This window comes from Hyperoodon ampullatus (genome assembly GCF_949752795.1).
Source record: "Hyperoodon ampullatus genome assembly, chromosome: 12".
Lineage (NCBI taxonomy): Eukaryota > Metazoa > Chordata > Mammalia > Artiodactyla > Ziphiidae > Hyperoodon > Hyperoodon ampullatus.
This window is the reverse complement of record NC_136925.1, coordinates 33,066,104-33,088,733: the sequence shown is the minus strand read 5'-3', so window position 1 is coordinate 33,088,733 and position 22,630 is coordinate 33,066,104. Positions and strand designations below refer to the sequence as shown.

Here is a 22,630-nt window from a genome sequence, read left to right as displayed (position 1 = left end):
TAATAGCTAAAAGTTCATAACAGGCAGATGGATGAAGAATTAAGTATATATAAAATCAGGCACAGCTTTTCAGAAAATGTTTTTAAACATAAATTAGAAAGACTACGCCATTGTGAAAAAGTGAAAAATCTTAAACCACCAGACTTAGCATGATTTCTTTGCTTATTATTTTGGCTTTTAGTTGTGATATGTTTCTTACTTATATTGTGGATATTTGATAATGCCAATTAAATTCCTGATATACAGAGAAGGAAACTATGGACTTGCTCTTCTGTCAAGCTACCAACTCAGAAGAAAGTCTGTTCTATTAGTCAATAATCCTTTTCAACATGTTCATAATCACTTCAGGTGCAATCCAAGGAAGTCTATTCATGAACAGTTTAGAAAAGACAGACTATTGAAAATGTTTACGCACATTTTAAGAAGTTGAGTGAAATATACACAAGTGATAACAAATCTGACCTTGCTCTACACATACACAGTAAATGAACAACTACACCTTCAATCCCCAAAGTCCTTTTCTACCAATAAGCCCAGAGTTCTATGCATTTTCCTATTAATTCCAACATTATCCTTGGAAGTTAGATAACAAGTAATACCCATTATACAGAAATAGACATCAAGACCTAATGAGATTTAATTATTTTTCCTAATTTACAGCCACTAGATGACAAAGTCAAGAGTAAAATTCCTAGCTCATACAGGTCTGGGGCCCTGCGTTCATGCAGAATTAGAAAATATCACTACAATGAATTCATTCTACTAAAATTGCTTTTAATTTTAATTTAATCTTAAATTCTGATTTGAAATAATTTTATTATATATTATATTAAATGATACAATTATTATATATATACATACATATATATGTGTGTGTGTATATATATATATAGTTTCAGGTAATGGAACTCTCTTGGAATTAGACAAAAAACGTTGAGAATGCCTTACAGGCAATATACTATATCCCTCAAGGAAGCTAAGGGTACTTTTAAATAGTCTTCCAATGCATTCTCCTTTAGATAAACTGAAAACTTTTCCTTGCTTAATCATTTGATCTGTCCATGTGTTAAAAAGATATTCCTTTATTTCATTTAAGAATTTCACTTAAGAAGTATCTGTGATTCCATATTACTTAGTGGTAAAAAGAAATGAACCATGAAGTCATGGAAGAACCCAGAGAAACCTTAAATACCTATTACTAAGCTAAAGAAGCCAACTTATAAAGACTATACACTGTATGATTCCACCTATATAACATTCTGGAAAAGGCAAAACTGTGGAGAGAGTGGAAGGATCTGTGGTTGTGGGGTGGCGGGGGGTCGGGGAGATAAGGAGGGGGAGGTAGAGCACAAAGGATTTTTAGGACAGTGAAACTCTGTATGATACTCCGTATGGTAGATACATGCCATCATCCATTTGCAAAACCCACGGAATGCACACCCAGAGTGGATCCCAGTGTAAACTATGGACTTGGAGTGATACTGACGTGTCAATGTAGGTTTACCAATTGTAACAAATATACCACTTGATAGTCGGGGAGGCTGCTGTCTGTTTAGGTGCAGGGGTATATGGGAAGTCTCTATACCTTCTGCTCAAATTTTGCTGTGAATCTAAAACTTCTCTAAAAAAAAAAAAAGTGTTTTTTGGGCTCCCCTGGCGGCGCAGCGGTTGAGAATCTGCCTGCTAATGCAGGGGACACAGGTTCGAGCTCTGGTCTGGGAGGATCCCACATGCCACGGAGCAACTAGGCCCGTGAGCCACGGCTGCTGAGCCTGTGCTCCACAGCAAGAGAGGCCGCAATAGTGAGAGGCCCGCGCACTGCGATGAAGAGTGGCCCCCACTTGCCACAACTAGAGAAAGCCCTCACACAGAAATGAAGACCCAACACAGCCCTAAATAAATAAATTAATTAATGTAAAAAAAAAAAAAGTGTTTTTAAAAATCTGAAAAAAGAAGCATCTGTGATTCCAGACCAAGAACTTCTTAAAGGTTTCAATGATCAAGGACAAGTGTGTGTCCTTTGCTTCCATTTCAATAACACAGAGAAAAGAGATCCACTTATTCTTCATCAAATGTAAGCAGCAGACTGAGAAGCCACTTGATTGCTTGTTGCAGCCCAAGTCAAGCCCACCCTTTCACTTTCAACTGTTTTCTAGGGGGTGACAAACAGGAGAAGAAACCCTATAACCTAAATAGTAAAGCTCTGAAAAAGCAAGGCCTTAACTATCCTCTGATAGGGCCAGTCCATTCCCTATCCCAAAGCTCACCTTCTTAACTTCTGCCTAAATTCCTTTTCTTGCTCTGAGTCTTCTGCCAATGATATATTTCCCTGTCTTCTTCCCCATCACACATTTTTTTTTTTTTTTTACAGGTCCTAGCCGGACTCTAATCTCACCTATAAAAATGCAAACCCACAATAATCTCCTTTAAACAACATTGTATATATTTTCTGCACCACTCAATTTGTACTTTAATATGTATATGTCTTTTCTCTTTAATTGGATTACAAACTCCTTGAGGTCAGAATCTGGGTCTTAGAACTGTATTTGCCTGGCACACAATATGTATTCAATTACTATTTGCTGAATAGATGGATGTGGTCAAAGTTTTGGACACAGGGAGAAGAATACTCTGGCAGGCATGGGAGAGGGAGAGGGAGATGGAAGGAGCTACAGACAAAGGAGACAAAGAAAAGGGATAACCTATGCAATAATGTTCTATGAAAGAAAAGGTGGAAGAAACAAAGGAGGCAAACGTCTAGGGGAAGCTACCAGAACCACTCTTCCTAAAATTGATGCAAAGCACAGAGAATCAGAGGCTACCCTGGAAAAATAGCATAATTCACTGAAAAACATCACTCGACCAGCAGTCAGGATATTCATGTTTTGGTCTAAAACCTGACACTAACTAGCTGTGACCAGAAAAAGAGATTTAACTGCTCTTGGCAACTCATATCTAAACCTAGGATACTAGACTTGATCTCTAAAGGCCCCTTTGGCTCACATATTACATGATTCGATAGTTTTCCTTCATCTTGAAAGAGTTTTCATTTCATTTCTTCTGGGCAAGGAGGGGCCTGAATGCACTAAAAGGTATAATAAACAATACGGAGGCTTTCGCTGGTAGAAAGATGAGCAGGATTAAAAAGACAACATAAAATCAACCAAATGCCTATGACGATACTGAAGCAGAACACGTCTTTGATATTTGCGTTGCTTATTTGATCATTTTAGCTGAGCAATATTCCCATTGTGATAGGTCAAGGACTCAGAGTGAGGCAGAGCTGGAGACAGAAGTGGGAATTAGAGGCAACACCTTTCAAACACTTGCTTTCCTTCAATGATGGAAAAGTACCTCGTTGATTTAAAAGGGTGTGAAAAGCATTTAAAGATCCTTTTGATTGGGAGGAGATATGTCAATGTAAGAATATCATTGACATCTGATTTCAAATCATCACATATGCTCAAAGACTTGGACTAATACAAGCAAAAAGATCAATTTACAACGCATTGAAATGTCTGGCAGTAAAGCTAGAAAAGACTGTGTATCAAACAGCATTTGGCTTCCCTCTTTTTTCAACCTTCCCTTCACATCAGTGCTAATCACTCAGCACTCCCTTAGTACCTGGAATTCTCTTTTATATCTGAGCATCTCTATCACAGACAGAATCGATTGATCTAATAAACTTATCCTAACTTTACAGTCTAGGGACTATGTGCTCTCCCTTTCAGAATATACTTGTCTTAAAACAAGGCCCCGGAAGAGGGCAAGTGCTAAACCAAAAAGAAAGACTGATAGAATTACATGTATCCGTGCGAAAAACATCTGAAAGCCACAATGTCCCCAGACCCTTTCAGATCTTTACACATACTCTGCTGTCCAGTGACCTGTCTCTATTAAAAGAATGTTTAGTTTTTAAATAAGGAAACGAAGGATTCAAGTCAATCAATAGGAAAATGCTATATTTGAATGCTGTGGTAAATGAAGAAGAGCCTCAAAGCCCAAATATAAAAATAAAATGGAAAATAAAAAATTTTGCAGAAAGATCTTAAGGGTCTTCTCTAACCTCCCATTCAGTTTTACCATATTAGTTTTATCTGATAAGCTAATTGTCATTTTGAAAATACAACAGTATAAAATGTTTGGCCCTAATGGTGTGAGGCAAGAGACAAATAAGCCTACTTGTTCAGGGATCAATGAGGAGTGGGGACGTGGGGTGGGCAGGAAGGTGAAAACTGGTGGCTAGGCTACCTCCTAACCAGCTGAGTGCTTTCCGTTTGGTCAACTTGGAATTTTTTTAAACAATTTTTTAAATTGTGTACAATCAAAACTGGGGAGATTTTTATATAAAAACTTGGGTTTGGGTTTTTTTTAGAATAATCAAAGGAACAGACAACTTTGAGAGGACAATTTCACAAGGCAAGAAGCAGTTGAAAGGAACAATCCCATAAGAGACTGAAGCTTGACTTTCACCATGTGAAAATGAGAGCATTAAATGTGTTCTCAATGTGAAGCAAAGAATTGCCCTTTTTCCAGGGGCAGAAGGAACCTGAACGCACTAAAGTATGGTAACCTGAATGGATAAGTTTCATTAAGGAAAAACAAGGGCAGGATTAAAAAGACAGCATAAAACCTAAGTCAGATACCTATGACTCTATTGAAACTGTAGAAGAACATTTTTTGAAATTATTTTTGCGGTTTCTCTAGTACAGAGAAGCATTGCTTATAAGAAAAAATTGCCAAAAACAAAACTTTTAAAGAAAAGTCAAATTTGTTCTTTTCAGTTACTGAAAAGAAAGGATTTGTCATCAACACTTACCCTCAATACCCTGGATCCTCTCAAAGAATTTTACACATCTTTTGTTTTTGAAATAAGAAACGTATGTAATTCCATTTATGAAATGAGCTCTTAAAAATATTTCCTTATTGAAACTTGGTCCTCAACCTAAGTTCACAGTATATGGTGAAGGTCTAAAGAAAGCTTATTTAACCTATATTAAATCTTGATAATGCATTAACGAGTCTTTTAAAGGGATAATTTTAATTCCCCAATCTTCAACCATAAAGACTATATAGTGCTAATCTGCCTTGCCCTTTCGATTAAACTTGTTAAGGGCGTTCTATTTAGTCAGCACCCGGAAAGGGCCATTAAAATTCTTGCTCGGTAAGAGTTGTGTTCAATGCTCTGTTGTTTTAAATTCCATTAAATCCAAATGGTCTTTATCGCCACATGACCACCGTGACTTCAATCAGGCAATTTAATTATCTTACAAAATTGTCAGCAGAAGCAGCAAAGAAAAACAGAAAGCCCTATCACGTTATCAGATTGAAATCTTCCTCTTCAGTGTTTAATCTAGACCAATCAATAATGATGATGTGCACCTACTTCCTTCTCTTTCAGGGGATTTTGACCTCACCTTTCATGCTAAGATTTAGGGTTTAAGATTCATTTGAAGCACTTCTAGTACCTTGATAACTGGATTACAAATTGAAAGTCCACAGAAGATAAAGCTTCACCACCCAAATGCAAAACAATCAACAATTCCATTTCAATACTTTAGACCATCCTACCGAGGAAAACTTAGGATCTCCTGCAAACCCCAGGTATTATGGATGCAGTAGATTAAAGCCTTAAGGCTATTACAGTTGAAAGACAGTGAACTACTTTCTACTCTGATGTGTAAAAATGGACATCAACAACTTCCAGGGAATCAATGGAATTGGAGCTACAATAACCGAGTAAAATCCTAAGAACAGAAAGAAAATAAATCCCTCTCACTTGAATTTCTACTACAAAAGAGCAAGACATTTATCAGAAATTTTGATAATTAAAAGAAAATCAAAGATTACGTCATCATTATCATAGGCAACCCTTTATTTAATGGTGAATAGACTTGAAAAGGCTCTGATAACCAACGATACATCCTGTGTTTGGTCTACCTTATGTTCCTCCTTTTGTGGGAGCAATTCACATTAACTTTCCTGTGCTGAGTAAATGTTGAAACAGTGTCATTTGAGAATTCAGGACTGAACACACTGCAGTGATCACTTGAATTAAGCTAAAAAGCAAAAGGTGTCTATCTGAAGAAATGTCTACTGACATATAAACCCTTGTTCACTTCTTAAAGACAACCTCACAAAGCCAGAAAACATGTTGAGTCCCATGTGTCTTGGTGGAGAAGAGGTGCTATTTCTAGAGGACGAAAAGATCATTTTTAAGTCATTTTCTGAAACGAGTGTGCCTCCGTTGATGGATCACATCAGAGTTATTCTTTGAAGCTTTAAGAATAAGTGCGAACTTACGTGAAGAAAACAGATCAGATTCTTTTTCTTTTTTTTTTTTTTTAGCGTGGCCCTTGTGTTGGCGATTCTTGGAAAGATTTCCCTCCCCTGCTTTCCAGAGCTCAACTGAGCAGGTGTTCCGGCTTTATCTGTTTCAGACAGTAGCCGCTATTACTCCCCCATCCCCACCTCCCAAGAGCCAGTTTTCCAGCTTCCAGCTGTAAAGCCACTCCCCCCTCCCGCCCACCTCACCTCCTAAAGGAAGAAAAATCTCTTCCAAAGATCTTGTAGAGAGCGGCGGCTTCTAAGCCCAGCCAATTCATTCACACTCCTCGATATTGTAGCACATCTGCTACTAATGATTCTATCTGGGAGCACATGGGATAGCCAACAAATAGGGGGTTTTCCATAGGAACACTTTCCGTTCCCTCTCACTCTGTGGGTTTTATAATCTGGGCTGGCCCTGAGCTGGTGGCCTTCACCTTTGACTTGTGCGCAGGGAGGTGGCTAAGAGCTGTGCCATGGAGCCAGCGCACAGTGCCAAGGAGGTCCGAGCGCGTCTGGGGGTACAACTCGCCTGGGAAGCCTTTTAAAAAAGCCATCCTACTGGAACGCCGAAAAGAAAAGCTAAGTCGAAACACCTGAAGGGAATGAGTGGCCTACCACAATCTCAGCTCCTCTGAAAGGACTGTCTTGGAGAAGCTGCCCACGAGTTTGGGAGAAAGTTTGTGTTCCTGTCTTCTCTTGGCATTCTAACTGCCATTTCAGATAAGGAATTTGGAAAATCCGATCTCGAAGATCGTAAACAAGTGGTGGCTTGGGAAGTGATTCCTTAAAGAAGATGCCAAAGCCGCCCAACCCCCAAACTCCGAGACGGACTGCTAGCCCTGCGTGGAGCCCCGCCCGGAGCTGGCTTCTAGCCCTTCCCACGCTTTCCCAGGAGCAGAGGTCGAGCGAGAAGAGAAGGGTGGCTAAAGTAACAAAAGAAAAGTTCAAGTACCTCGGAGCCACTGTGGTGCTGGTAGACCTTGGAATTGGGACTCGCGCCTTCGCCCGTCCAGCCGCTAGCAGGGCCGGGCCGCAGCTGAGGGGAAACAAAGGTGCCTCATTTACATTGCGCGGCGCCGCGGGCTGCCGGGCGGGAGTTCACGCGAGAAGCCCCGCGGGGGGCGTCGCAGCCTCCGTGCCTGAACACGCCCACCCCAGGACTTCTGACCTGACCTGGAGCGGGGAAACTGACCCTCTAAGTGTCCAAGATCCACCGTGTCCCCCGACAACGCGCCCGCTGGGTGGTCGCCCTGGAGAAGCCAAGCTGGGCCAAGCCAAGATCAAAGGCAGGGAAGCTGCCACGACCCGCTCACGGCGCGGCGCCGCCCGCCCGCGGGCGAGGAGCTGACCCTTGGCTGACCCTCAGGTCTCTTCCCCATCTCCCCAGGCTGCCTGGAAGCTTCGGGAAAGCTCCCTGGGGTCGGCGCTCCGGGGACTTTCTCTAGAAGGTGTTCACAAAGCGGCCTCGGAGTACCAGGCCCTGGTGGGCAGCCCCGAGGCCAGGCGGGGTGGGAGGGGGCGCCAGGATACAGGCGCTCGCGGATGCGACTGCAGGAAGTTTTCCTGGGGACCAGAGAGGAGTCATTGTGCCAGAGTGTTGGACTTGCTTCGCTAGAGTGCATTTGTCCGCGCGCGCGCGCGCGTGTGTGTGTGTGTGTGTGAGAGAGAGAGAGAGAGAGAGAGAGAGAGAGAGATTGAGCGATTGAGCACTCGGAAGATGGGCGGGGGTGGCGAGGGACTCGGCAAGTGTCAGCACCCTAGGCTGCTCTCCGATCCACACTCGTTGGTAGGAGGACGCAGACTCAAGTCACAGCACTAGCGGGAGCGGGGGGAAGGCCGGCAGAGAGCCCTTGAAGGTGGTTTGCCACCACCTACGGGAAGAGGGCTTGGGGATGGGGCGGCCGCCGCGCGGGGCCCCGCGGTTGCCATAGCGCCGCCGCAGAGGCGCCAGGCGGTTGGCAGAGGCCAGCCACACCGGGGTCGGTGGGGAAGGAGCTGGATGCCACCTCCTCAGTAGAGGCGGCGGGTCTCACCCGCACCCCAGGGGCAGCTGCTTCACCAGCGATTCCAACCCCTTCCCGTCCAAGGCACTGGGCCAGGGATGAGGCTCTGGTTCGCCTTTTCAGCTGAAGTTGAAAATAACCTTTCTCAAGAGTGGCTCATACGCGCGCAACCAATCTCCACCCCACTCAAAACATGTTTTTCCCAGAAGAAAATAAAACTCCTGCCATTGCATCAAAACATCCCCAACAGGTAAATGTTCCAAAGATTATCACGTATACAGTCCTTCACCACAGCTCAGGTCAGAAATCAGAGAAAATGATCTCCACGTGGAAGATGTTCGAAGTTAATGGAGAAAATAACAAGTTATCTAGAAACTGGGCTGTTGGTTTAGGGTAACAAGGCACAGGTGGGAACGTGTCTGCCTACCCCCCCATTTCTTACAGACATTCTTAGTAAGCACTGGTCTAGGAAAATGTATTTTTGTGTGTGTGTCAGCTCTTTTGGAAAGCTGCTACACACTGCTACAGTCGCCAAGATTTTTAATATGAAGATATGAAATGATCAGCGAATGTAACAATCTAATGATTCAGCACATATTATGCTGCAAGACCAGAGCAGGAATAATTAAATCTTTAGAGTATTGGTGGCAGTCTTCGGGCTCCCAGACTTCTTTATTTTCCCCACCCAGTCCTCAAACGCATTAAGACACACTCATTCACAAACACACTTCAGAAGACACCTCAGTATTCCAAATAAGTAGGTTGTACTACTCAAAATATTGGGCAAAACTACCAAACTGTAGCACTTACCATGCTTGAAGCAGAACAGCTGAACACACACACACACATTTCCAGCAATACAGGGACCTGTTTAATCTCATCCAAAGAAACAAGCATTCCTGTGGACGCTTGTTGCTAAGAGCAACGTGCTTAAGTACCATCTAAAGGCATGAAGAAAGCAGGAAAACTACTACAGCAGGAATCCAGTTATAACTCATTGTCTTTTCTTGTTATTACCAGTCTTCTGGACTCCAAGTGTGTCTATGTGTTGGTGGGGGAGGGAAGGTAGGGTTCCCTTTTTCAGTATGTGAAAGCATTCCTACCCTGGTTCCACAAAGCCTGAGATAGATGGTGAATTTTTATCATTATAGAAAAAGCATATGGGAAAAAGGCAAGAGAGAAGATATTGCTGACATAATAGGAAGTACAGGCAATCACTCTTCGATTTAAATTTGACTGAGTGGGGCTTCCCTGGTGGCGCAGTGGTTGAGAGTCCGCCTGCCAATGCAGGGGAAGCGGGTTCGTGCCCCGGTCTGGGAGGATCCCACATGCCGCGGAGCGGCTGGGCCCGTGAGCCATGGCCGCTGAGCCTGCGCGTCCGGAGCCTGTGCTCCGCAATGGGAGAGGCCACAACAGTGAGAGGCCCGCGTACCACAAAAAAAAAAAAAAAAAAAAAAAAAAAAAAAAAATAAATTTGACTGAGTGACTTAATGTATCTGCTTTTATCTCAAAGACATATACTCAGGATTATACGGTTTCCTGCATTCTTTGGTCTAAATCCACTCGAACTGTCAAAGGAGGCGCCCACAGTGGGAGCGTTTACCCAGCTGGCTTTCTCCTCTCTGGCTCTTATCTACTTAAGGGAACTTTCCCTGACTAGTTCTCCTACTGAAACTCCATTGGCCATCGAAAGCAGCTGAGCGTTGCCCACGCTTCATTTCCTCCAAGCAAATCTTCTGACCAGCGATTCCACCGGAGTCTCACGTTTAGATTTTCCTTCGAGCCCCAAGGAAACCTGATTCCTTAGAAAAGCAATGGGTTCCCTTCATATAGAATGGCCACCTCGGCTTTTTTTTTTTTTTTATCATGCTACAAGTGAAATAAAGATGCAGACTTAGACTCCCATACACAGACTCCCTCCGCCCCAGTCACCACTGTCATCATGTATTATTAGTCCAGGACGCTCAGTGAGAAACCTGTGAGGAGGACTCACAAGTTTAAAACAAACAAAAACTCTCCCTCACGACGCTATTTCTCTCAAACAGCAGCCTCGCCTTGTTAAGTAGAGCCTTCAACCTTACAACAATATCTTTAAAAGCTCCGCGTACCCATAAGGGCACCAGGGATGGAAAAACCGGTAGAATGAACCGAAAAGGCTCTCTGATGGCAAATCAAAACGGTTAGCGCCTTTCACTTGTGGACCTGCCCAGGTCCCAGGCGGAAGCGGACAGACGCCAACTTGCCAAAGAGTTACCAGATATTAACTCATCGGCCGGGCCACCTGAGAGGCGTGTAGCCCCAGCGCGCACGTTCTTGGGGAAGGAGCAGCGGGCCATGCCGGGAGGCTCCCGGGGAGAAAGGAGGGAGCAGCGGCGGTGGCCATACCCCCAGCGTCATTACCGTCTCTGAGACTGGCTACCATGGGGACGCAACGCAGCCACCACTACCACACACTGACACTCACTTCATCCTCCCGCGGCTAATTTTTTTTTTTTTTTTCAGTAAAGGGGTGGGGTGGGGAGAAAAGAAATGAAAAGCACAGTGGGTCCTTTCAAACCCTGGGGTCGAAATGCACCGAGCCCACCCGCCTAGAGGAGCGAACAAGTCTGTTTACATCCGGCTGCCTCTGAGCCGGATACCAGGCGATGGAGAGGGATGGGAAATCTTACCAAATCTTAATACATGCGTGGTTCCTTGAGAATATCCAATCCACAGCAAGCACAGCAGGAGTTTAATGGTGCGCCTGAAGACTGGATTACTTAGAATCGGGGAAATAATCTTCATGGTGTTTCTGTGTCCACACGCGCGGCACCCACTTCCCCGATCTAGCGTTAGGCTCCCGGTTCGGGTAGGAATGAGGATGCGTCGAGTGGTAGCCGCAGACACGATCACGGCATGGTCACAGACAGAGAAAGGAGTCTCCGCTTCCCAATCCCATTAGCAATCGCTGCATGTTCTTCACTCACTGCGCCAAGGAGCAACCTTCCACTGCAAGGGATGGTGGGACATCCATGTTAGTCGGGAAGCATCCGGGAGAAATCCAGCACGCACACCCACAATGTCCGGCCGCGCGAGCCTGGGGAAGCAAAGGAGGAGGAAAATCAATAGGAAGCCCAGCCTTGGAAACCGCCGAGGCGTCGGTAGCGAGCCACAGTCCCAGCACAAAAGGCGCTTTGCTCGCAAAGGTTTTGCCAGGCCCTATTCTACTGCACTGCTGCACAGCTTCTGACGTGAAGCCAAGATTAAGTGAGAAAAATTGAGATAGCTGCTTGCCTCTTAAGGCTTCCTGCCAGTGAGCCTCCCAACATCTATTATGCAACCGATCTGGTCGCCCACCTTGAGCTGCAAGGAAGAAGTCGGATTTATCTGCGTGGAAAAAAAGTGCATTTATTTCCAGTAAGAGTCTTTACTAAGGTAGTGACTGATGTATGCAAGCGGACTTCCTACATCAACTGATGAATTTTAATAAATGACAAGCTAAGACAAAGTCACTTTGCCTAGGAGTTGTAAAAAAGGAAGTGGTCTAACACGGAGGAATTTACTGCAAATGTAAACTGTTTTCAGGCTGAAAGAGGGTCTTTTTGTACTTTTAAAACTCTGCCCAGGAATTAATATAGATTGAAGTGCAATTGGAGAGGTGAAGATAGTGTTTAAAAACTTAAGTGGGACATTCCTTGATTACTACCCAGCAATAAAAACAGATTTCTGCAAGTGGCCTTTTAGGGGGGAAAATGTTGAATTAAAAGGAGGGAATCATATTTCCCACCCATTTTTACCTTATCTAAAGTAATTGTGCATATATTAAAAGACAATGATATTTGAATGGGTGCGGCAAACTCCAAAGGCTTCAATAATTTATGCCCAAATTTCTTCTCACTTTGTTTTTCTGAATATCTGTTTCTTGAAGAGGTAAAATATGGAATCATAGCTTGAGCAACATTGAGTGGCACAGTTTTGTCTAAAAATACCTTATTATTTTCTAGTGTTCTGATCAGAATATTCAGAGTCCCCAGACAGTGACTGTCTTGGCTTTCACAAGTAGCAATTTATTCAAGAAAAAAAGTACAGAAATATATTTACTTTTAACATAAAAATATATTTTATTATTGAAACAGGTAATATGCTGTCCTCCGTGCATATAGATTAAAATACCCAATCCTAATATTTTACATTAGTAAGTGAAACTAAGATGGATAGTGATAAATATATTACTATATATTAATATTTTAAAGTGATCAGGAAGCACAAAACACAAATTGCTGGACTTGTATCTTAAAATTAATCTTTTTCATAACCAACTAACAGAGCATAGGTTAACCCTTATGAAAAAATTATAAGATTATATCATATTTAAAGAATATCTAAGTTTTAAGTAAGGAGCGATATGAGTACTATTTCTTCCAGATAGCAAAATTTTTAAAATCTATTTTAAATCTATTTTTTCTTAAGATATTATAAAATGCTTATTTGAAAATAAACCTACGTTTCGCAAAGGCATTAAGTGGGCATTGATTTTTTTTTAAGATGGAGGCATAACTGCAGTGTCAAAAATAAGTATCATGAATGGCTAGTTCTGCAATGTAGCAGGCAATTCAATCAAATAATTTGACTATTTGAGCACTTTAAAAGGAACACCTTGTGCTAAAACCAAGGGTATCTAGCGACTCCTTCAGTCCATGTTTAAAATACCTCTTGTAAAGCATGTACAGCCCAACATGTCCTGTCTTGTATTTGCTGTCTCATTTATTCCATTCTATTTGTTCCTTTTCTTTTTGATCCTTGCAGAGATAATAATGACCGCCAGGGCAACAATAAATATTCTTATATTTTCATCCGTCAATATAATTGATATCTACTACCTGAAAATAGCATGCTCTGTTGTGACTAATCAAAATACTGCAGTTTTGATGTCTGGTTGGCATTTAATGGAACTTGAGAAAACAAAATGTACCATAACTCCTTGTTTATGTATTCTGTTAACATAATGGCATCTGACATTACAGTTGTAGCTTTTCTACTTAAAACTAGCATTCTAAACTATTTAGCTTTTGTGGGATGATTTATTGGGTGTCTAGTTGAAAAGTGAAAGATCAAGCTTCTAATTTCATGAAGTTCTTACACAGTAAATTAAGCAGTAAAAAGTCTATCACAAATTTTTCTTACTATTAATTGGTCCCCAAAGAACCAATTTTGCACATATGCTAAATTAGGCTCATTTACATCCATCAGCTAATCCGAAAGCCTTCAACACCACAGACAGCAACTCCACCTGTCCAATTGAACTTCTGCAAGACAGGAGACGACCTTTCTTCAGTACCGCGGACAGCGCTCCAGACATCAATTTATTCTGGAGCAGTACCTTGAAAGTGGTACATTGAATGGGTAGTGTGCCATTTGAAGTGACAATGTGCATACTTCTGCTGTACAGACTCTGGGAGTTTGAATTATTGCACTGTTCACATTGTCAGAAGGACTATTTTGTCAACTGTGTTGTGTGTATATTTCAGCGTGACTTAACTGGGATTGCTTAGCATACCCAGGATGTGCGAATAGCCATCCCTTTCCAGGGCAAACTACTACAAAAGCCATTTACATTAACTGTGAGTTCCCTTATGAGCACTAAACTTCTTGTTTCTCAGTACAGAAAATTGCCTGAAAGTCCACCAAAATTCAGAATACTGAATAATGCTGTCAACGTTCAGTGGCTAAAGACATTTCTAAAATGTACAATTAGTTATTGCTTTAGAATTCTCCACCTCCAGATTTCCATCTGTTACAAGGGTTATCAGATTAATTTTCATTCTTTCTCATTAAACTTCACTCACTCCCAGGGCAAAAACAACAACAAAAACCCTAAAATTACCTCCCCAATACTAGAACAAAATGATTTGGTGGTATAGAAGATGCCTTATAGTAAAGCAACTGTGAAGTTATTACAAGTTTCTCCACAATACTGATACCATACATCATAGTTCTGGGGCAATATGAAGGATTGATAGAGTCATTATATAGTATTCACTGACCAGATTTAACTCATTTTTAAATTTGTCATTTGCTCCTTTCTCAAAGGAAAAAACAAACAAACAAACCCACTGTTTGATGTCAGACGATCGTATATATTTAGCAATAATGAGATTTACACACCTTATTCCATGGTTTCATTTGCTTTTTTTCTCATTTTAACCATATGGCAACCTTTATTTCTAGAAGCCAAAGCTCTGTAGGTTCCAAGGTCAAAGCAGAGATGACAAACTGCAAATGCACACACATATGCATGCACACACAGGAGCTGTGTCTATAAGTAAGCCTCAAAAAAAAAAAAAACCACATAGAAGGCTGACATGAAGAAATATCAAGCCTATGATAAATTAGCAAAGAACAAAATGCATTTCATGTTCATGCAGAGCTTGTTCCAACAACAACAACAAAAAGCCATTAGCTTCATCTTGCACTCTATTTTTATATTTACTGACACTAATGACCTCTTATTCTTGGGCACTATTACTTGAGAAGCAATTTTAGTTTTCTGTCCTCCCAGTGAAAATGAATCTTATTCTAGTTAGCTGCCACCTGCTGGGGCATGTACAAATGTGTAATAATCCTTACAGCACAATGTTTCAATAGACAATGCCTAAACCTTTTGCAAGAAACAGCAAATACATATCCCAGGACAACTTGAATTTCAAAGGTTCTTCCATGTTATATCTATATTTAAGTTTTTCACATGGAATTCTTTTTAAGAATTCCACTTGACGTGTCACTGAAGTCCTGCTGTTGTGTGACATTTGAGAAACCTCATCTTATAGTAACACCTGACCTATTCTTCCACACATGTGGCCTGTTGTATTGCAGCTAAGCTAAAATAAACAGCCTGTTCATCCATGGCATTAGAGGTGCCAGAGAATAATGTCAGAGCTCATATCAGTTAAAACCACACTGTTGCGTATTTGCACTTCACCCTTCCTAACTATGAATGCTATGCTATGCAATCCCTTGTGATTCTGAACACATTTCAGCTGTTCCACCAACATTCTGCTTCACTGATGATTAATGACATTTAGAGTTTTAATTTTTAGATGCGAAAAGAAGTGTATCTTAATTAAGAAATTGAATTAGAATAGATTTACATGACCTGTAATCTTTTTTTATTTTTATTTTTTTAATTTCAGAGCTGTGCAGTCTTAAACGGGTTTGAATAGAAGAAAACAAGCAGGTAAGACTTCTAGCATCACTTATTTCTCTAACACCTTCCTCAGTGTGTTTCGTTTTGTTTGTTTAATTAATAGGTTCTTAGGGCCATTGGAAGCTGCCTTGGTGATTACAGGAATGGTTTCTATAAAAAGTTACAAGGTAATGAACTTAGACAAATCAAGATTGAAATATCAGTGCCTATCTTCCAGTAACTAAACTACAAATTAAGATTCAAATGAATCAATCATCTCGTGAAATTAAAATAATCATTAATCCATAAGGTAATTTCTGATGGCATAATACTTACAGCACGAAGATGAAGAAATGATAGAAGGTAATCTGTGCGTTACCAAAAGGATAACAGTAGTAGTAAGTTGTCTAACATCCCTTAATCCCTAAATTGGAAATCATTTTCTAAGAAGGCTCAGCTTGGTCCCCTTGTTTAGTAAAGAACTCCTTGAAGGTAAAAATATCGGAGGATGAGAGTCATTAAAAGTTCTTGACGTTTGTGATCCACCCTGGGGACACTTCTCCCCTCGCCCTAATGGGACGCCCTCCGAGTTTTTTCAGACGCTCTCAACACTGGCACCGGACAAAATGAATGTCTGTACTTTCTCAGCACGGAACTAGGGAGCATGGTTAATGGAAGAATGGGAAGATGGAAGGAAGGCTGGGGAGTTTGTCAGACCCGCAGGCAGACACACAGCTTCTTGCCATCTGCCTCTCTTAGCCTCGCGTGAGTCCCAGTAGCTGAGGCCACTTCCTGACCCGTCCACTTGTTAAATTATTTTATGGGAAGAACGCGAGCGCCTGCAGGGGAATTGGCTGAAGCGAGCGGGACAAAGCCGCTCGCACGGACTCGGTCCAGCGGGTGCCCCGAGCGCACCGGGTCCGCCGCGCCGCTTTTCGCCTTCTTCCTCGCCAGGCGGAAAATGCCCCTCGCCCACTCCGGGTCCCTCCTGTCCTCGTGGGAACAGACACCTCAGGAGGCTGCCCGGAGCGGAGTCCACCCGAGGGGAGCCCTTACCTTTCGCAGGGGGTGAGATGGGCGGAGAGGGGGAGGGGTGGTCCTCGGGGAGGAGCAGCCGGAGGAGGTCGAGCTGGAAGTCTCCGGCTCCCTGACGGAGCAGCGCAGCCGCGGGCGCCGAGCGCAAGTGACGGCGGCAGCTGAGACGGAGACCGTGGAGCAGCGGCAGCGGCGGCGGCGGCGGCGGCGGCGGCTGCGGCGGCGGCGGCGGCGGCGGCGGAGACAGACACGCCTCCTGGCGGGGGTTCCTCGCCTCTTGCTTTAAAGGCGCCGCGCTCTTTTCCCCGCGGTCCCGGCGCGCTCTGGGCCGCCGCGGCCACCAGGGCGCAGCGCTCGCCCCTGGACTGCAGGAGAGAAAGTGCGACAATTCTGGGCGCCCACACAGACTTCCACGTTATGAACTCCCCGGCCTGGACTTCGTCCCCAGCGTACAGCCCTGCCTACTCTGAGATGGGGCGACTGGGAATGTGATGCCAGGTTAGGGAGTGATGCAAATCGCCAAGGAATTTGCCTGGCCCTGGGTGGTTGGCAACACGTATAAGTAGCCCGAGCGCGTTTGGTTCTGGGTGGTGGCTTTCATGCCTCTCCGAAACCATGGCAACGAAACTTCTCAGCTGCCAGGATTTGAGGAGCAGCTGGTAGTCTCCAAAGTGGCCCTCTTAGTCCAACTACTGCCATTTCCCTTTGAATTCCACGGGAAAGAACTTGACCTGCGCCTCTCCCCCACCTCTACCTCAAATGCACCCTACCAATGCGCTTCCCCCTTGCTGCCTGTACCCCCTGAGACGTCTGGAGTCACGGCGCCCCTCTCCCTGCCTTCGTTTCTAAAAACAGAAAGGGACACTCCCGAGTGTAGGGGGCTGGGGGCGGGAGGGTCGGCGGACAGTCTCTGTGCCGGTCTGGCGCCTTAATGGCCGACGCCTCCTTTCCTCCCAGGTCCCTGACCTCCCAAATGAATTGCAGAAAGGAGTTGGGTTTGAGATCTGGTGGGCACCGAACCGGTTGGTCGCAGACTCAAAGGTTGGAGAAAGAAGCCTGGGGAGCATTCCAGGCCTGGCTCTATAGTCTAGAAGACTTCTTAAATAGGCCCGAGTTGGGGAAGGGCGCCTAAGTCCCCTAGTCTTCCGGCAACCCGGCTTCCAGGGAGGGGCCGCCGGCGGCGAGCACACCCGGCTCCCCGTGCTTCTCAGTAGAAACGATTAGCTTCTGCAAACAATCCCCGATCTCCGCTCCTCTGGGTCGGAAAAGTCAACATCTATTCAATACCTTTGCTATTTTATCCTCGGCCCTACACTATTATCTAGAGCAGAGACTTTGCAAGTTGACCCCAGAGGAAGTTGGCGAGCAGCGATTCGCTGGGAGGTTTAAGTGAGGCTGAGCGGGAACAGGCCGGGCGCGCTCGGCCGGGGAACAATTTTCCACCGGGCTGTGTAAGGAAGGGGCCAGGTGAGATCCCGTGGCTCTCCTGAGTGCTCGAGCTGCCCTCATCCCTGGGGACACTGTAGTTTCTAATTCCCAAGGCCAGGGAAGTAGAGAGACTCTGCTTCCCCAGGGACTGGTCGTCTGGGCTGGAGACAAGCGTTTGTCCTTTTGTTGCTTCTTCCCTGCAGGCCTGGTAGAGTTAAGCCCTCCTCCGCGCCGGCCGCAGTATTGCCGCCCTCCACTCCCTGGGGCTAGCGCCTGACTCAGCCCAGCCCTAAAACTTGCAGAAACTCAGTCCTGACAAACCCTCCCCGGCTCTCAAGCAAAAGCACCAGTCTACCCTCTGGATCACCACCTCCTGGCTCTCAAGCTCCCTACAAGCCTATTGCACCAGACCAGGTAGGGGAGACTTGGGTCGTAAAGAGGGTAAGGAGAGATGAGTTAGTGGCAGTGTAGAGTCCGTTAGTCATTTAAAGATCCTTGGGGTGGCAGGGAGGCTCCCGTAATTAAGTCAACAGCGGCCTTATTGTACGGAGTAAATAAATAGTCAATGACTCCATTGTACCTCGTGGAGCGGGCAGCCCAGACGCGTGACCGGCTCTGGGCGCCTGGGATCCAGCTGCTGTGACCTGCAGCCTAATGGGCCCTCCAGGCACAGCCAAGTTTGGGCCAGGCCCAGAAAAATACCCCATTCAATCCCATGCCCCCATAGGAGTAATGAAGACAACTTGTCTACTGGCCAAAGACACTCTCCTTGTCGTCATCCAACTGGCCTCCCCACTTCCAGGGAGGGAGGAGCAAAACACTGGACACAGAGTAGATTCCAGTGCAAATCCCTGGGTGAAGGCATCCAGCTTTGTTCTGGTGTGACTCTGAGAGTGCGTCTCATTTGACTTTGTGATCAGCATAGGGTCTGGCATGTAGTAGGTGCTGAATGAAAGAATGAAGGGATTACTGGCTTGATCTTCCACCTTCCACCCTGTTGTCCCCAAGACCACATTGTATCTGGGGAAGGAGAGGGTTCAGACAACTTCCTCGAAGTGCTATGTGTGTGTTCTTAGAACCTAGTCATAAACTTCTTTTCCAACCTAGTCATGAATTTCTTTTCCAGAGCAAACAGGACACACTTATAAAGAGAGAAATAACAGGCGCTAGCAAGAGCGTGAGGTGCAGGAGAGAGCTGGGAGGAAGGTGGAACAAATCAAAATTATGCACGTAGTTGACAAATTCATTTTCTAAATAAAATGTTATCTGGACCCTAATGAGAAAAGCAGACTAACAAGGGAGCTTTAGTCTATACACACCCATTTAAACCTTCAAAAAAAATTCTCCAACACTGTAAGATCTTTTCCATGAATCAGATCCCAAGTCTCTTTGGAGGAGGCAGTGAATCTTTTTCTTCTCCATTCCCAGTCATCCTTAAGACCTGACCTCCCATCTTTGAGAAGGTCACTGAGTCCCTCCTCTAGAATCCTACGCAGGAACCACCTCTCCATCTTCCCTCTCAGAGTGCTCTTAGAACATTACCATGTCTGGGATTCTGACTCCTAAGGACCCAGCAGGGACCAGTGTGAATTCCCAAGCTTACTTCCTTCCAGGTTGTGTTTCTTACTGTTGGTGTGGTTTGTTTGAATTACCTGTACTCCTTCAATTGGAAAATAATATTGTGGATAACCTAGGCCAATGCCTTCATTTTATAAGCGATATAAACCAAAGTGAGAAAAGAGGAGTGACTTACTCAGGTTGTGGCAGAACTGAGACTGCATTCTAGCCATGCAGAGCAACATCAGCCTGTATCCCGCCATCCACTTTCAAAACTTAGAATCATATGAAGTTAGGACTATAAGTAACTTCAAGGACTTCTACTCCATTTCAGGGTCACAGATCTTTCTATGAGGGAAAAAAAAAAAAGTACACATGTGCACACAGCCTGAAAATTTTGCATACAACAATAGGAGATGCATGCAGCACCTGAAGCTCATTGTGGGCTGATGAGTCCCTCAACCCCAGGCTAAGAACCACCAACCTAGTCCAACAACATCATTTTACAGATGATGAAATCTAAACAAACAAACTTACTCACAGTCCCATTGTGGGTTAAGGACAGTTCCAGGACTGGATACCTGGTGTCCAGACTAAAAGTTCCAAGGGGAACAGTGGGAAGGTCTTGGATTTGGAGATGTACATAGCAATCTGGAGATAAAAAGTGATACAGGATGACCTGGAAGACCCCAGGCTTCTTGTAAGGACTACTATAAATAGGGAGAAAAGGCAAGTTGGGATTAAGCCTAATGGTCTTCAAGGCATAAGGTGGTGCCAGGTTCTATTATGTGTGGGGTGGGCTTGTTCTTGGACCCTGTTTTTACTTCTGCCTGTGAAAGTGTGGGTCAGAGAAGGTCATGATTGCTGGACCTCAGAACCCTCGAGGCTTTTGCCTGCTATTTTTCCTAGAGGAGATGTCCCTCCATCCCCCAGGGAGGAAGGGGTGGCAGAGAGAGCTAAGTACCTCCTCCAGTGCACTTTCTCCATCTCACCGGGCACCTAGGACATACGATTGATCCTCTTTATCCTGGATAAGACCGTATCCAGACTCAACAAGTCCATGAGACCTCCAAGTCACCTGAAATGAGTGAATCATTTGCTTTTATAAAATCAGTTCACTGTTTCACGTGTAAACCTGTTTTCATTTAGCATCTTCCACATTTAATGCATTCCAACTTTCTCAGTGTCAAAACTTACTCAGTCATTTCACTTTTGCCTGCACTCCTGAAACAATACCAAAACCATAGTACTTCTCAAGTATTCTACTTGAATGACTTACAAATGTGTGAGCATTCCAAAGATTCTCCCTCACCCCTTGTACTAATATAAGTTTTAGATTCTTGAGGTTACCTCGTACTGTCTCGCCGCCCCCTCCTCACTACTATAGCGCCTTTCCCTCACCAATCTCTAAATGTCCAGGTCCTTCTGCAACCCCTAGCTAATTTATTTATTTATTTTTTAGCAAGTATGTGTTAAATGCCTATTGTGTTTTAGGGGAAAAAACAACGAGGAAAAATGTAGGCAATATACTTTGTAAGATATTTCTTTTGGTTTTTTAAAATAAATTTATTTATTTATTTTTGGCTGCGTTGTGTCTTCGTTGCTGTGCACAGGCTTTCTCTAGTTGCAGCAGGCGGGGGCTACTCTTTGTTGTGTTGCGCGGGCTTCTCACTGTGGTGGCTTCTCTTGTTGAGGAGCTCTAGGTGCGTGGGCTTCAGTAGTTGCGGCTCGTGGGCTCTAGAGTGTCAGCTCAGTAGTTGTGGTGCATGGGCTTAGTTGCTCTGTGACATGTGGGATCTTCCCAGACCAGGGCTTGAACCCGTGTCCCCTGCATTGGCAGAAGGATTCTTAACCACTGCGCCACCAGGGAAGTCCAATACTTTGTAAGATATTTCTAAAGACACATGGTAACCCCTATTAGCAAGACCATGATATTCCTGCTCCTCCCTTTGTAGAAAGCACTGATAGAAAAGTAGGAGTGTATTGCACACAAGTGGCATCTTTTAGAGAGGCATTGTACTAGAAAATATTTCTTATTAGACTCCCCATCCCACCTGCACAAAGGAGGGAAGAAACCATGCAAAGGCGATGAAGATCTTTACGTGTATAGACAAGTAGAGGGGGGGCCCACTCTGGGTGAGATAAGGCACACAGGGACATGTTTCCTCAAAGCACAGGATCTAACTTGTCAGATCATGAAGGAACTGCCAAACACAAATCCTCAGGACCATTCCCCACCTACCCTTAGTCTCTACTCTTTCTTGGAAGCTTAATGCAAGGTTTCAGGGGAAGAAAACTGTTATTTATTTAAGTCCTACTCTATTCAAGAACACTTTCATATAAAATATCACATATGACTCTTCGAATAGTCTTCTCAAATGTATAATTACTCTTTTAAGGACGATAAAACTAAAACATAGAGAGGTATGTAACTCACTTATGGACACACAGCTAGTGAAGGCAAAACTGGGATTCAAAACTTTGTAGTTTATTGTTCTTGCTGGCACATCAAAGGAGGCAGGCGGAATAAAGTAGTATGTGCCCCAGCTCTTTGTCTCTTATCCTGAGTGTTTCCAATGTGTTATTAACTGTGAGGGATAAAGCCCAACAGTTTAGGCTGGGAATATGGAGGGCAGGAGAAGATGGAGCAACTCGGGTTGAGCAGATTTGCTCCCTCAGAAACCCCATGAGAAAAGGATTTGTCTGGAGCCAGAAATCAGAAGCAGTGGCCTCTCAGAGGGGAAGCCAGCTTAAAAGCAAGCAGAGGGCTCTTCTGTTAGAGAGACTTTGTTAGAGTCCAAGGAAACCCCCAGAACTTGATCTGATCCCTTAAGGGTGTTCTCAACAGAACCTAAAGGATATCCTTTGCCAAGAGCATAATTCTTGCAATAAGTGAGAACTAAAGATAAAAACACTTCTGGTAATAACCATTCGTCCATAAGAATAATACATAATACCTTCCTAGTTGTTCCTTCTATATGAGAATCTATACCTGCCAACTATTATACTAACTTTCTGACTGTATAGCTGTCCAGCACCCTCCAAGAACATTGTGTTCATGGGTTGTTCCAATGATAGGATAGAGTTCACCTGAATATGTCATAGGATTCAAGCA

At 44.0% G+C, this 22,630-nt stretch overlaps 1 protein-coding gene across 3 annotated transcripts in view; it reads right to left on the bottom strand.

Annotated features, from left to right (window-relative positions):
- The window catches only part of GRIK2 (glutamate ionotropic receptor kainate type subunit 2), a gene marked incomplete at both ends in the record, with an annotated part of 630,446 nt that extends 619,329 nt beyond the window's left edge, over positions 1-11,117 (bottom strand). For all 3 annotated transcript variants that reach the window (XM_079716371.1, XM_079716372.1, XM_079716373.1), the window contains one exon: positions 11,003-11,117. In XM_079716371.1, coding sequence (XP_079572497.1) covers positions 11,003-11,117 — 115 coding nt within the window. The remainder of the gene's footprint in view (positions 1-11,002) is intronic.
- Positions 11,118-22,630: the final 11,513 nt, after the last annotated feature.